This window comes from Phyllobates terribilis, unplaced genomic scaffold (assembly GCF_046119375.1).
Source record: "Phyllobates terribilis strain yellow unplaced genomic scaffold, ASM4611937v1 Scaffold_11__3_contigs__length_659146591, whole genome shotgun sequence".
In the NCBI taxonomy this organism is placed as follows: domain Eukaryota; kingdom Metazoa; phylum Chordata; class Amphibia; order Anura; family Dendrobatidae; genus Phyllobates; species Phyllobates terribilis.
Window position 1 is genome coordinate 149,225,934 of NW_027362771.1, and position 16,186 is coordinate 149,242,119.

The 16,186-nt window shown below is 42.0% G+C and overlaps 1 protein-coding gene across 6 annotated transcripts in view; it reads right to left on the reverse strand.

Annotated features, from left to right (window-relative positions):
- Nucleotides 1–16,186, reverse strand: part of EEA1 (early endosome antigen 1) — a 126,761-nt gene that overhangs the window by 87,599 nt on the left and 22,976 nt on the right. For 2 of the 6 annotated variants that reach the window (XM_073651655.1, XM_073651653.1), the window contains exons 2-3: nt 9,020–9,106; nt 8,130–8,258 (exon numbers count right to left, since the gene is read on the reverse strand). In XM_073651655.1, coding sequence (XP_073507756.1) covers nt 8,130–8,258; nt 9,020–9,106 — 216 coding nt within the window. Of the gene's footprint in view, nt 1–8,129; nt 8,259–9,019; nt 9,107–11,487; nt 11,530–16,186 lie in introns of those variants that run through there. The other 4 variants (XM_073651658.1, XM_073651656.1, XM_073651654.1 and 1 more) reach the window with 3 other exon arrangements.

Genomic DNA, 16,186 nt, shown 5'->3' on the forward strand with positions numbered 1-16,186 from the left:
ATAGAATGTGTGTAGGTTATTTCCTGAGAATGAGTTGAAGTCATGAAACAAATAATGATTCAGTTGTATAGAAGAACAAAACAAAAAAATGCCCTTTCGTATCTGCTTGTGTCAGTACAATAAGTAAATGATGGGGTAGCGTACAATGTAACTATTACCATTATTCTATTACCTCCTCACCAGCTTCCACATCTGAGTCACATCTTCCACAAAGGGAAGTTCCCAGAAGCTAGTTTCTACAGAACGATAAAGGACTACAGTACAAAGACTAATTCCTACCCAGGGAAGTGAAAGTAGTATAGGCTTGGTCTAAACATTTCAGCACTTGGCTGCATACAGTGGGTACTGAAAGTGTTCAAAGCACTTAAAATTTTTCACTCTTTGTTTCATTGCAGCCATTTGGTAAATTCTAAAAAGTTCATTTTTTTTCTCATTAAAGTACACTCTGCACCCCATCTTGATTGAAAAAAACAGAAATGTAGAAATTGTTTGCAAATTTATTAAAAAAGAAAAACTGAAATATCACATGGTCATAAGTATTCAGACCCTTTGCTCAGACACTCATATTTAAGTGACATGCTGTCCATTTCCTTGTGATCCTCCTTGAGATGGTTCTACTCCTTCATTGGAGTCCAGCTGTGTTTAATTAAACTGATAGGACTTGATTTGGAAAGGCACACACCTGTCTATATAAGACCTAAGAGCACAGTGGCCTCCATAATCCTTAAATGCAAGAAGTTTAGGACCACCAGAAGTCTTCCTAGACCTAGCCATCCAGCCAAACTGAGCAATCGTGGGAGAAGAGGCTTGGTGAGAGAGGTAAAGAAGAACCCCAAGATCACTGTGGCTGAGCTCCAGAGATGCAGTAAGGAGAAAGTGCCACAAAGTCAACTATCACTGCAGCCCTCCACCAGTCGGGCCTTTATGGCAGAGTGGCCCGACGGAGGCCTCTCCTCAGTGCAAGACATATGAAAGCCCGAATAGAGTTTGCTCAAAATCACATGAAAGACTCCCAGACTATGAGAAAGAAGATTCTCTGGTATGATGAGACAAAGATAGAACATTTTGGAGATAATTCTAAGCGGTATGTGTGGAGAAAACCAGGCACTGCTCATCACCTACCCAACACAATCATAACAGAGAAACATGGTGGTGGCAGCATCATGCTATGGGGGTGTTTTTCAGCTGCAGGGACAGGACGAATGGTTGCAATTGAAGGAAACATGAATGAGGCCAAGTATAGAGATATCCTGGATGAAAACCTCTTCCAGAGTGCTCTGGACCTCAGACTTGGCCGAAGGTTCGCCTTCCAACAAGACAATGACCCGAAGCACACAGCTAAAATAACAAAGGAGTGGCTTCAGAACAACTCTGTGACCATTCTGGACTGGCCCAGCCACAGCCCTGACTTAAACCCAATTGAGCATCTCTGGAGAGACCTGAAAATGGCTGTCCACCAACGTTCACCATCCAACCTGACGGAACTGGAGAGGATCTGCAAGGAAGAATGGCAGAGGATCCCCAAATCCGGGTGTGAAAAACTTGTTGCATCATTCCCAAGAAGACTCATGGCTGTTCTAGCTCAAAAGGTGCTTCTACTCACTACTGAGCAAAGGGTCTGAATGCTTATGACTATGTGATATTTCAGTTTTTCTTTTTTAATAAAATTTGCAAAAATTTCTACATTTGTTTTTTTTCAGTCAAGATGAGGTGCAGAGTGTACTTTAATGAGAAATTTTTTTTTTAACTTTTTAGAATTTACCAAATGGCTGCAATGAAACAGAGTGTAAAATTTAAAGGGGTCTGAATACTTTCCGTACCCACTGTATTTATTTCAATGGAGAGGGGAATCAGTGGCTGACAGGCACTTCTGAAGTCCAGTATTCCTCATACTTCTTTCTGGTTACCGCTACATACATTTAAAAAGGTTTTCAAGGACCCCAAAGGGGTTATTCAGGTTTATAAAGGTAATGACCCATCTAAACCCTTATACAGGTTAGATAGCTGTCAGCTGAACGATCATGTGGACTACATCTCTCGAGACATACGGTATTGTAGGAGTAGTCAGCTTGGCAGAACACTCCTGTGTTCTCTATGGGAGCTCATCTCCTGGAGAACTGAAAGACCAGCCTCTGGAAATCCAACAGGTTGATACCTGCTCACCCCTCAACATCATCTGTCAGGGGAGAGTCAAGGGCCCTCAAGCACGTTAGTCTATCATCGGGTTCAGTCGACTTTAGTTTTATGTGTATAGGGTATTAAAGGGAACCTGGAAGGTTATTAATGCCTTTAACCTGGAGACTAACCCTATATCTGCACGTTATGAAGATGTGTGGCTGCTGTTTGGAAAGTACGGCACCCGGGAGAAGATTAATTTTATTATTTCTCCCGAGGGCTGTCAGCTTTCAGTCACACAGGCATGCCCAGAGAAATTACCATCACCTGCATGACTGAAAGCTGGCGACCCTCAGGAGAGATAAAGTTAATTTTTTCCACTAAGTAAGGCAGTTACACTACAGTGGCCAGGCACCTTCATAACGATATTAACCAGCAGATTAACCCTATCTGCAGGTTAATAGTGTTATCGGAGATGACCAGTTCCCTTTAAAAGGAAATCTGTCAGCAGGTTTTTCTTACCTCATCTGAGAGCAGCATAATGTAGAGAAAGAAACCCTGATTCCAGGGATGTATCACTTAATTTACTGGGAGCATCAGTTGTGACACAATCAGAGTATTTAGATGTATCATATAGCTGAGAAAGCTAAACCCACTCACACCTCACCTTCTGTGTACATTGTCTATTGACAGTAATCTGCTTATCAGAGGAGGGGGAGAGTCAGACCAGGGCTCATGTGCACTGTGGTCCAGGCAGCAATAATTTCATGGAGATAAAACATTAAATTGTATGGAAACAACAGCACACAGCCTAATAAGTGACACATCCCTGAGATCCGTGTCTTAGCCCCTACATCCTGCTGACCTCAAATTACATAGCAAAAACCTGCTGATATATTCCCTTTAAGTACAGGTCATCAATATGAAAGTGGGGTGGGATTACTTTCAGCCCCTATTCACTTAAATAGGTAGTAGTTCAATCACTTGTACAGTACAGTACACTACAATATTTCTGTGTAGCCAATATGAAAGCAGAGGTGAAGGTTTCAGACAAAGTATATTAACATGTAGCTTTTTCCATTGAAAAATAATTTAACTTTATACAGTACCAGCAAAAGCTATAAGATTTCAGAAATCTCATGTACTTGTTCTTTTGTTTCCTAAGTGAATTTGAGCACCGCAGCGCTTTTTCAATCTGCAGCATGTTAATTCTTTCAGAATTTTTGCAGTGCTTTTGTCACCCAGGAAAGCAATATAAAACAGGTTTCGCTGTTTTTGGTGAATAAACCTTAGTGTATTGAAAATGTACTGTAGATAAGTCACACGTACTCCACACTCAAAAAAGCAGCTAAAAACCACCACAAAAATAGAGCAAAACCTGCGAGTTGAATGCAGCGTTTTGGTTTTTTTAGCCAATAGAGCAGTTTTTGGCTGCCGAAAAAAACGCTGCGTGTGAACATAGACTTATACTGTCCAGTGTGCTTCAGATTATTTAAGAAGCATTATGGCCAAGTTAGGTGACAGTAGTAAGGCCTGGGTAATGGTAGATTGGCAGAAATGGAGGGCAATAGTTAGATGTACTAAATATTCCAGTGTTACTGATAAGTCTCAGAAGCCTAGTTGCAGATTTAGCAGCATGTTGTGCTATTTTGTCCGGTAAAATTCTGGGCCCATGACAGTAACCTGATAGACCCAATTATAGTCTAGCATGAAGAGAGTCTGGCCGAGTTGCACAATGGAAATAAAAAATGCTGATGTGAACAGAGACAAGATTTCACTTATCGATAAGCGCAGATAACTATCATTTCATTTGGCTGTGAACCGAGGCAAGGAAGCAACGTGCCTTGTAATAAGACTAGGCATCCGAAAGGACGAGAAGCATGCTGCGCTAGGAGGCCTGACTGAACAGGAGATGCATTTAATTGGCCGTGAAAGTCAATTATTCACAGAATGTATGCATGTAAGACACAGTATTGCTACGATACTGCTTTCTAATCCTGGAAACCAAACTGTGGTGTTTGTGCCCAGCTTAGTAATATTCCAGGGATCTGTGCCAGGGACCAAAGAAAGGATTCTACAGTGCTGTAAGTGAGAATACACAGCAGAAGAATGCGCTATAATGTCCTCACAGGGTTAACATTTTTGCTACCAGACTGACTCCTTATTTGACTTCATCTCAAGAAATGACAGCAACGCAATTGATCACCATGTAAGAAATGCATTTTAAGTCTGCCTCTGGTGTAAAGGCTAAATTTAGGGAACTGTATTATAAGCAATTACCAAACAAAAGGTTATTCACCAAATCACTTGACAGCAATCCAGGCAGGCTGACAGCAAAATGTTTTACGAGTTACGTTTTCATCTGCCTTTGGGCTTCCATATTTGACTGTACATGCAGCCACTATACCCCAATGGTGGAACCTTGCGAGGAATATGCTCCGTCACACAGATACAGCTGTCATGTGGTGTCCAATCTTACTGTAATAAATTACATAAAGCCTCCTTTACTCCTCATTCACACGTCCGTGTTTAAACACGTACATGACTGTTGGAATAACACTTATTATTGTAAATATTCCATCAATTACTATTTACTAGTGTTTAAGAGTGCATGAGTTTCTGAATCCAGGAATAGTGTTATATTGCAAGTAAAGCACCGTTAAAAAAAAAACAAAAACCAGGAAGTTCCTGTTCACTGTGTGTGTAGCTGGAACACATTTTACTTTCACTTTGCAAGCTGACATACGAGACGCAAGATTCTAAACTATAAGAAATACCAGTTGTAAGATGTGTTATCTTTGTTCCTGAACAAACATATATTCACTGTTGAACGGCTGGACAGTACAGAGATTAATCTACGGCCAACAATGAAAAAATTTTACTGGAATCATCAGTGTTTAAGATCAGTGTGTAATCCGTGTGTCAATTTTCACAATAAGTCTGTCATCAGTGTTTTTCTGGGATGGATAAAGAAATAAATAAACTACAAAGCTTCTCCTATACTGTGCAATGTTAAACACGGACAGCACACAGACTGTACATTGATGCCAACCATGTGCTGTATGTTTTTTTCCCTAGAGCCATAAACTTGTATTAACCTCTGTCATTCGTGCTGCTGGAAAAAAACGGACATGTCTCGTGCATATTCTGAAGGGACACATTGACTGAGTAAAAACACGTTCAAGTGCATAGCAGCATATATTATAACGGGTATGTGTGGTATCCGTGACAGAAACGGATACCACCCGTACTGGAAACACGGACTTGTGAAGGACGCCTTAAGATGAAAGCTAAAATTAGACCAGCGTTGCTTTCCAGTTTCCAACGTTCAGAGTAGCAGCCACTAATTTCTGGGAAATCTGGTTGTAGACTTGTCCCTAGAAGCGATTGTTTACATTCTGAACCATTAGCATTAACAATATTAGCTTTGCCTATGGTACCGTATTTTTTGGACTATAAGACGCACTAGACCATGAGACACACCTAGGTATTAGAGGAGGAAAATAGAAAAAAATGTAAGCAAGAAATGTGGTCATGATGCACTGTTATGGGGGAGGGGAGTCTGCTGCTGACACTGTTATAGGGGTAATGTCCCCAATTCTGTACTAATATCCCCCATTCTGGTATATATGGCCCCCCTTTCCTGTTATACGTGGCCCCCATCCCCATCCTGGTATTCATGGCACCCTTCATCCCCATCCTGGTATTCATGGCACCCTTCATCCCCATCCTGGTATTCATGGCACCCTTCATCCCCATCCTGGTATTCATGGCACCCTTCATCCCCATCCTGGTATTCATGGCACCCTTCATCCCCATCCTGGTATTCATGGCACCCTTCATCCCCATCCTGGTATTCATGGCACCCTTCATCCCCATCCTGGTATTCATGGCACCCTTCATCCCCATCCTGGTATTCATGGCACCCTTCATCCCCATCCTGGTATTCATGGCACCCTTCATCCCCATCCTGGTATTCATGGCACCCTTCATCCCCATCCTGGTATTCATGGCACCCTTCATCCCCATCCTGGTATTCATGGCACCCTTCATCCCCATCCTGGTATTCATGGCACCCTTCATCCCCATCCTGGTATTCATGGCACCCTTCATCCCCATCCTGGTATGCATGGCACACCCTCCATCCAGGTATGCATGGCACACCCTCCATCCTGGTATGCATGGCACACCCTCCATCCTGGTATGCATGGCACACCCTCCATCCTGGTATGCATGGCACACCCTCCATCCTGGTATGCATGGCACACCCTCCATCCCCACCATACTATTCATTCTCCTTAATAGCGGGCACACTCTGTAGTCGCAGCCTCTGCTCCTGCAGCGGCTGGGCGATTGCGTGTGCCCGCTATTAAAGAGCATGAATATTCACTACTCCCCACGCCCATGGGAGTGGGGAGTAGTGAATATTCATGCTCTTTAATAGCAGGCACACAAGACCGCCGAGCTGCTGAAGGAGCCACGGCTTCTGCTGACACTGTACACCCGGTATTAAGGAGAATGAATATTCAGTGCTCCACACCTCCTTGGGTGTGGGGAGCAGTGAATATTCATTTTCTTTCGCAACGGGCACATATATAAGACGCACCCCCCACTTTCCTCCAAAATTTTGGAGGAAAAAAGTGTCTTATTGTCCAAAAATTACGGTAGGTCTGTACATCATAATGACGTTATATATATACATGGTGTGTCTGTAAAAAAGAACGTGCCAGAATAGTAAGTGACCATAAACAACAGGTAATAATCAAAGAAAATATTGAGCTGCTAGAACAATGTCAGCAACATATTCAAATAGTTTTTTAGAGAATCTTTACTGTTAGCCAGGAGAACAATTGCTCTCCAGTGGATGGCAGAAAGACCTCAAACAGTTAATAGATGGAAAACTCTGGTCAATACTGCTTTATCATATCAGAAAGTCATGTTTGATAATAGAGTATGTCAGCTTCATTTTGCAAGGTCTGAGGTCCTTGGTTCTCCTAACCATTTGGCCCTGAAATAATACAGTAGTTAAAGAAGTTGTCCACTACTTGGACACCTCCTTGTCATACTCCACGCTTGGCACCGATGAAATAAAAAAGCCTATACTCCTGTGCCGGCGCCATTCCTGTGTTGTCAGCACTCGCTCTCCCCGAAGCTCCCGTGCAGTTGTTGTGACACGTGAGCCCGGAGCCCAATCAGCTCTGGCGTCACTGTCTCCGCCTCCTGTCGAATTGAACATTAAGAGGAAGTCAGAAGGCAGCCGCAGCCCGGACCTCCTCTTCATGTTCAATTTGTCTGAAGGCGGATACAGTGACGCCAGAGCTGATTGGGCTCCGGGCTCACCTGTCACAACAATAGTACAAGAACCCCGGAACCGCGAGTGTTGCCACTGCAGCAACAGCGCCAGCACGGGAGGCAAGTATAGGCTTTTTTATTTTATTGGGGCAAAACATTTAGATCAAGAAGGGGTTGTCCAAGTAGTGGACAACCCCTTTAACTTTGTTTTTCTCTTTCCTTTGTCTGTGATTATCTCTTTCCTCTCATCGGTGTAGAGACCGAGATCTAGCACCTAGTACTCTCTGGCCTTTTCCTTGGGGGACTCTGTTAATCAGTCCAGATATGTTATTTAGCCTGAGAGTTTAATGCATTCATTTCGTTCCACACGTATGCCTTTGCAGGTAGCAACAATATGTTTTTATACATGATCGCTTATCTAATTGCATTTATGGTTTCTATTACTTTATTGCTGTTACTTGCAACATGGTAAATAAAACAGATAAAAATAAAATAAAATCAAAAGAAACTATTTGCAATGCATCAACGAAATGAATCACCTGCCAATAGATTCAGAGAACAAAAAGAGCCATAGAGAACCCACCAAATCTAAGAAAAACCACAACATGCAGATCTGGAGAAATATTTTAGGCTTTCAGAACAGGAGATTTGATTCAAGGAGGAACCAAACAGACCAGAAGCAATGAAGAGGAGCTATATAACTATGAAATATAGAGACCCACAGTTGCGTCGGGAGGATCACTGGATGGCTGCTGTCTCCTTGTTCCTGACTCCGCATGCTCGCTCTCGTAATGTTCGGCGAGCTCAGGGGCAGTGATATACATTTTCATGCATAAAGGACAGATGAATCCCTGTAGGACGAATATATAAAACTCCATACTCAATATGTTAAATGGTTAACTGAATTTTATAGGAGGGCCTTGTTTGATACCATGAGCAGGAAGAAATTATAGGTTCATGAGGACCACAAAGAATAAGAGACAGATTTTGGGGAAAAAACAGGTTCTCAAATACGCCTTGCAATTAAAGGGTTCTCCAAAGACCATTATAACTGCAAAAAGTTTGTAAAAAAAAAAACAGCAACTTATTATATTTCGACACCAGATATACATTTTTTTATTGTTTAAAGCTTGTTGCTTAGGAAAAAAGTCCACCTCTGCTAGACTGCAGCGTTGGACTGTCTTCCAAGGCAATGAGCGCACTGCATACAAGCTCTTTTCAATGAAGCTTGTAAGCACTGTTCTAAGGCAGACAGATTGCACTGTTAGCTCCTGATCCTGGCCCGCTTTAGTGCTTCTGTGCTCCTCTGATGCTGCAGAGGCAAAGCTATAGCCGGATCAGAGGCAGTACAGTTGTGGCCAACAGAGCAACAATGCCGATGGTCTAAACCGTCAATCAAGCGGCAAGCTGGGAGGCTGAAGAGTAGTGTGCTCATGAAGAATTACATTATGTTAGAATTAAAAGATAACATAAAATGTGTTAATATAACCAGCCATATAACTGGTGATTTTGTCACTTTTTGCATATTCTCAGGTCAAAGCTTTGTTATAAGCATTAGGACTTCATAAAGTAAGATCTATAGGCAAGCTATAAAGGTATACATGTAATTTACCTCTGAAGTGCTTTCATTGTTAACAGTGTTCCCAGGAGTTGCAGAAGATTCAGATTCCGCATTCTGAGCTCCAACTCTCCCAGGAGTCTAAAATAAAAGAGATAAAACATTAAAATCGCTAGAAAAAGGAGCAAATTAAGAATTTGTTTTTATTTCACAGCCGGAGTGGTGTCACTAATGCATGTTCCCTGCCTGTAGTAAAATACTTACCAGCCACCTTTTTATTCTGTTCTTGGTGCCACCTGACCTGTTCTGCTAGCTGTGACCTGCCGGATCGCTCCAGGTGTTTCCGGGCGAGCCGGAAGTCACTTCTCAATGTAAAAGTCTATAAGAACCAGAACAAGGCTCTCATAGAATTCATTTCAGAGCTTGTGGTCAGTCAGAAGCTGGGGTCACAAGATGGCCGACCAGGACAAGAGCAGAAGACAGCAGCTGGAAAGTATTTTACTAGGGGCAGGGAACATGCATTAGTGATACCACTTTGGCGAATAAAAAAGACCACCGGAGTGGTGGTTTCAATTAACACAACATAGGGAACATCCAAGAGTAAAATGGAGAATGTGCATATTGATATACAATATCAATAGATAAGTGTGGGAATCATTCAGCCATCATCTGCCTCTAACAGCAGCGGGTGGACAGGAGCTTTGCCCACGGCTGTTAAACTGTTAAATGCCACTCAGACAGCGGCATTTAATGCACACCGACAGGGGGGCAGTCCCGCGATGTGATCGCGGGGGACTGATGGTTTGCCATGACAGCCGGGGGAAACTGCTGAAGACCCCTTTACCTGTCATTACGATCCTCCTGTGAAAGCCAGCCTGTATCTGGCGTTCATAGGATATTGTGATTTTCACTATACATAGCACTGCTGGCATGTATAGTACGAGTGATCGGATGTAACAAATATAGTGAAAAGAAAGTGTTTTAGAAATGTGAAAAAATTTTTAAAATAAAATATATAAAAATCTCCTAATCGCCCTATTTTGCACTATTAAAAATAAAGCAATTAAAAAAATACACATATTTGATATCGCTGCGTTTGTAAAAGTCAGATCTATCAAAATATAAAATACATTAATCTGATCGGTAAAAGGCATAATGAGAAAAAAAATTTAAATGCCAGAATTACGTTTTTTGGCCTCTGCAGCACTGCAATAAAATACAATAATGAGCATAAAAAATAAGCCCTTACACAGCCCCATATCCTGAAAATTTAAAAAGTTATGGATCTTGGAAAACAAGCAAAAATTTTAAGATTTTTTTTTGCACAAATTTCCAAATTTTTTATTTTACCAATTAATTACATTAAAAAAAATACTATACATGTTTGGTATCTATGTAATTGTACTAACCTGAAAAAATCATATTGCCAGGTCAGTTTTACGGTATAGTGAACATAGTAAATTAAAATTGCACCCTTTTTCTTTGCAATTTTGATGGACTTGGAATTTTTTCCCCCACTTTTCAGGGCATCACATGATAAAATGAATGGTGTCATTCAGAAGTACAACTCATCCTGCAAAAAACAAACCCTCATATGGCTGTGTGGCCGGGAAAAAAAAAAATTATGGCTATTGGAAAAAGGGGGGGGGGGGGGGAACAAAAACGAAAATTGGCTGTGGCGTGAAGGAGTTAAGGCATGAAAGCTTGGCTCTGATTGGTTGGTATATGTCATAAGGCCAGTTCTCTTATTTCCTTAGAAAATGAAACAATAATCTGACATCAGGTATTAAAAAAAAAATAGAACATAGAATTTTGAAATGACTGTACAAGACCAGATGACCACCCAGATGAGGCTCAATTCTTCATTAAATGGATTTTTACACAATAATTAATATCAGCAGAACATGTACTAACGGCTCCACCGTTAAAGACCCCTGACCCCTATCCTAGCCCGACAACTGTGTGGTTGAGCTTCTTTAGAGCCTTACAAACTCTATAGTTACAGAAAAGCAAAGCGAAAGCTTGTCGGGGGCATGCCGTATACGAGGTATAATGTCCCATTGTGTGCCTGCTGTCTGTGGCTATGCGTCTCTCCTTCCATGTGTTTTCCCCTAGCAATAGGTTGGAGAGATATCTTACTGATCACAACTGCTGGGACCCCCATCAATCCCAAAATCAGGGATCTGGAACCATCCTCCTCTTAAAAGAAGCAAAAGTGCGCAAGCTTGACCTGAGCTCCATTATTGTCTATGGGACTGCCAGAGAAAACATATGACTGGAGGAACAAATTCTACATCCAGATAATGACCCCAAGTAAAAAGGCAAATGGTCCCTAGAACAATTGCTCTATTCCTCACCTCACAAAAGACTGCAGCTCTGGCTGATGCGACAACTGCTTTAAACATGGCTGGTACTTATCCCAATGTTACTAGCAAACCAGAGCTGCCCATACGTTCCCTTTAAAGGGGATATCCGGGACTTTGAAAAAAGAAGGCATGTATTTGCCAAGAGAGGCAACTTACCTGCCTGTTGTACCCGGCGGCGGTCATTGACTGCTCCTGAAAGAGATTCAGCTGCTCCCTATTAACAAAGCAGCATTTTCTCTTCCTGCTGACAGGGCGGGACTACTGGTGTCATGTTCATTGACAGCCGGCTTTCCCCAATTAGGCAGCAGAGAGACGGCTGTCAACCAGCATGACACCAGTAGCCCCAACCTGTCAACAGGAAGAGAAACTGCTGCTCTTTTGATAGGGAGCAGCTGAATGACTGGCAGGAGTGCTCAATGACCGGTGCCGGGTACAACAGGCAGGCAGTTGCCTCTCGTAACAAATACATGCCTTTTTTTTAAGTCCCGGATATCCCCTTTAAATATTCTATGAAGAACGAACAACAAAAGTAGAAACAGTTCTTATCTGGCGATCCGTATAAATGTAGAGGTCATGATGGAATCTAGACAAACCTAGAAACCGTGGGATAATTTAAGGATTTACTTTCAGAATTAAAGGATTAGCTTCCACTGATTTCAACAAGAATGTATCTGTATAACTGGGCAATAAAGTTGTGTTAATCACGTTGGCTAGTTGGCTTCATTTATTTAGCCCCGACAAAAAAAATGTAGAATAGGCAACGCTTTGTCAGTTTTTTGTATTGCTGTTATGTTCTGTTGGCTCATTTGTAAGAGGTGGCGCGCAAGTCATGAGTTATGTTTGGCTGCCGTGGATCACACATGACGTCTCTGGTTAAAACAAAGCACATCCATAAAGAAATGGAAAAAAAAGTCACTTTCATCATTACCCATTTAAGGGCCCCATTCAGACGTGGAATCTGGTCAGTGAGTGAAAAACACCTTTCCATGGGTTGTTTCTGCTATTGCAGCTCAGATCTATTCACTTAAGACTGTTGGTCAGTCCAAGTATAACTGAGCAAAGACATTTAAAATAGTCAGCAGCTCCATGATATTGTGTAGCTGTAGGAGCCTTAGAGACAGCCAGACTCTCCATACAGAAGGCAGAGTTGGCTTATTACCATCTCCACTTTCCTCATCGTTATATAAGCTGCAATGGAAGAGCATTTACGATCCAGTTTTGGAAGCACTAATAGTGAATACTCCTCCTGTCTCAGTGGCCGTGCGATTGTGAAAGAGGGGTACATGGTCAAATTAAGATGTCTCCGTATTCACTGACCGTGGGTCTCCTAAAGTGAACTCGACGGCCTCATAGGCATAAATGAGGCTGTTGAGTTCAGGTCAAGTGACCCTTGATCGGTCCATGCATCACAGTCTGTACTTGGACCATGATGCAAGGACAACTCAATTTGGTCTGAAAGTTGCTGGGGTTAACAAGCCCAGATCAGCTCTGCAGTAAAGGCAGGAGGATGCAATTGTCCTGGTATAGCTAATATGCCAGCTCTACTAATCAGCAATACACAAATGTACTTAAATGTTCACCAAAAGTCTTTTATGACCTTATGGGGATACAAGGTGTGAAATAAATGAAAATAAAGACACTGTCAGTCCAAACTACTGTTCCGATCCCTGCTATATAGAAAATACATGCCAATATATAGAAATAATTATTATTGAAAGGGGTATCCAATTTAAAATGTATTTTAAATAAATAACTAACAGACATGTTTTACTTTTTCTTTTATTTCTTTTCTCCCACTATCGAGAAAAAAATAAAAATTTATGAATGTGAAAAGGACATACAAAATTAGGCCATACATATCGCTATAAAAAGAGGCAAAAATTATATGAATAACTAATTGAGAAAAAAAAACGCAAACTCTTAACCAGCATACATGTAAAAAAGAATGGCTGGTCTTGAACTGGTTAATGGTGCTGCTGAACTAAAATATAAGACCCATTGGACAGGTGTAGAGTCGCTTCAGGGTTAAAACAGACATAATTCTCTATTTCTGCAAAAATTCTTCAATTTTAGGGGTTGTCCGGTGGTTGTCCAATGGATAGGTGATAACTTATTAATTGGTGGGGGTCAAACTGCTGAGCAAAAAATGATTAACTACTCACAGAATTGGTTATGAATGGAGATAAGTGGATCGCTTCGCACAACCCCAGTCGACAGGCCAGGATAGTGCTCTCTGGTCAGGGATCCCAGACTAATGACCTGGAATGTGGCCAGAGGTTGCGCAAAGCGATTCTCTCATCTCTAATTATGAATGTATGATCACAGGGGATCTTACTATTAGGACCCCCACTCATCATGAAAACAGGGGTCTTGTGTCCTCTGCGTGCGATTTACAGTCTGTGTGCTACTGTCGTAGTTAGCCATGCACTGCCAAATCATTCATAGCCTATAGATCTGATGGAGATAGTCATACTCTGTACTCAGCTATGTCATTCAGTCCCATAGCCATTGAGTAGAACAGTAGAGTATATGAGTGGCCATCACTCCATTCAAACAGGAGACACACGATCAGTGGTGGTCCCAGTCGTTTATGTTTATTACATATCCAACACACAGCTTGCATGTCTTCTAAACAGGGGAGCTGGGAATAATCAGCTTTATAATAATCACTTCTATTCCCTGAGACCAGTTGTTGAAATTGTGAATTAGATAAATGAGCCAATATAGCCAATGCACTGAACAGACAAATTCTAATGGATATTCAGCCATAAAAGGAATATGACAACTGTTTTTCAGAACGGTAGCCGCAGATCGGTTCCACTGCAATAATGTCTGCTTTGGGGATATTAACAAACAATGTGTGTCTCTGGTACAATGACTGTGCTACGCCATTACTGTCAACCTACTTTAGCTGTTTCATTACCTCATGAGCCATAAACCAAATCCCAAACTACGGTATATAAAGACTTATTGGCCATGAGTATCAGCATGGTATCAGATTTCACATCTTGTTTCTTCACCGATTAATATAACACAGGTAAGGCAGGTTATGGGAGCAGGCTTTTATACACTTACTGTACAGCTTATTTTTTCTAGACAGTTGAGTTCATTTTTTTGGGACATTGTTAGTTGAAGGATTATTCCTATCATAAATTATCACCCATCCAAAAGATCACTGGTAACTTGCAGATTTGTTGGGGGCCGACTGCATAGACCCGCCACCAATCTGGAGAATGAGACCTTTAAATGCCTCATTCTCCATGGGACTGCCAGAGATAGCCATGCACGGTACTCCAGCATGTCTGGCAGTCCCATGTAAGATGAAGGAAGCTGTGTATCACAGGCATTTCAGAGCCCTGTTCTTGAGATTGAGAAGTAGGACCCCCACAACATCCACAAGTAATCATCTATCCTTTGATATGTCATAATATTAAATATTGGGAATACCCTTTTAAGAGAACCAGTCACAAGAACCTAATGATCTAAGTTTAACTCGAAAACGATGCTAAATTTTAGATAACACACAACTTTAAGGAGGTTGTTCCACAATTACAGCTCATTGCCTATCCATAGGATAGATAGGTGGCTAATTGCTGGAGGTCCCACTGCTCGGACTACCACAGATCAAAAGGATTGGAATGCTGTGCCCTCCTATGTAACTGGAAAGGAAGATCCACTAGTCCCAGCAGTGATAGGTTATGAGCTGTAATTGTGAGTGAAAACATCTTAAGTCCCCAATACATATCAGATGGCCGTCAACTGAACAATGCTTCGGCTGATCGTCCGGCCGATGGACATCTCAGACAATTCTCGCATACACAGGACAGCTTGTTCGGCCAATTGCTCCAGTGTTCTCTGTGAGAAAGCCACTGGATGACATGTCGGCCGGCAGCTTATCTCCAGAACAATGTGATCAGCAGTCCGAAATCAGACATGCCCAATCAACGTTTCCCCCGACCATAAGCTGGACAGTGCTCCTATTCACATTAGATTGTCGGCCAAACCCATCAACATCAGCGGATTCAGACAACATTAGTCTAATGTATATGGGGCCTTAGTTCTTGGCATCCATGAGGTTAGGCAGATGTGTCTGCCACGTGGCTCCTCTACAACTAACTCCGCCAAGCAAACTAGAATTCATACTCCTATCACTATTTGTATTTCTATAGACCTAAGGGGGCCATTACATTTCAGGAGTTAGTTCTAAGTTTCCTGTATCCAAGCAACAACTTTATCAGGATAAAAAGAGCTTTTCCTAGAACCTAGCAATATAGATGTGATGTGACTGCGCTGTAACTGCAGAACACCATTCATGTTCCTAGGTGTACAGTGCCTGGGGTTTTTACACTTGTAAACAATTGAGCTTTTTCTGAATCCTAAAAAGCGTTTCCCTATTCAGGGCTCGCTCATTCTGGCGTAGTTTCTCTTATGTGACAAAATTGGGCTGATTATGCTAATGTCACTAAGCTCAAACTGTCAGAGTTTGAGCCTAGTGTCACCCATGAGAGAATCGTATCACAGGCGCGGAGAAGACGGATAACTAAATTTCTCCATCTTCTCCATTGAGTGTACGTCACACTGCACTTGGAGGACATCCGAGTGCAGTCTGATGTTTCACACGCACTCATAGACTTGTATGTGTGCACATGATCCAAATTCGAGAGCCACTCGCAGCATGTTGCAATTGTTTTTTCACGCTAAATCACAGACCTGTACTGCCCCATAGTATAACATGGGCCGAGTGCTATCCGATAAAACATCACATAGCACTTGGCTGTGTCATACAGCAGTGTGAGCAAACCCTTAGGCTGTGTGCCCACTATGCGTTTTTTAAGCGTTTCCGCAGTGGCAATTC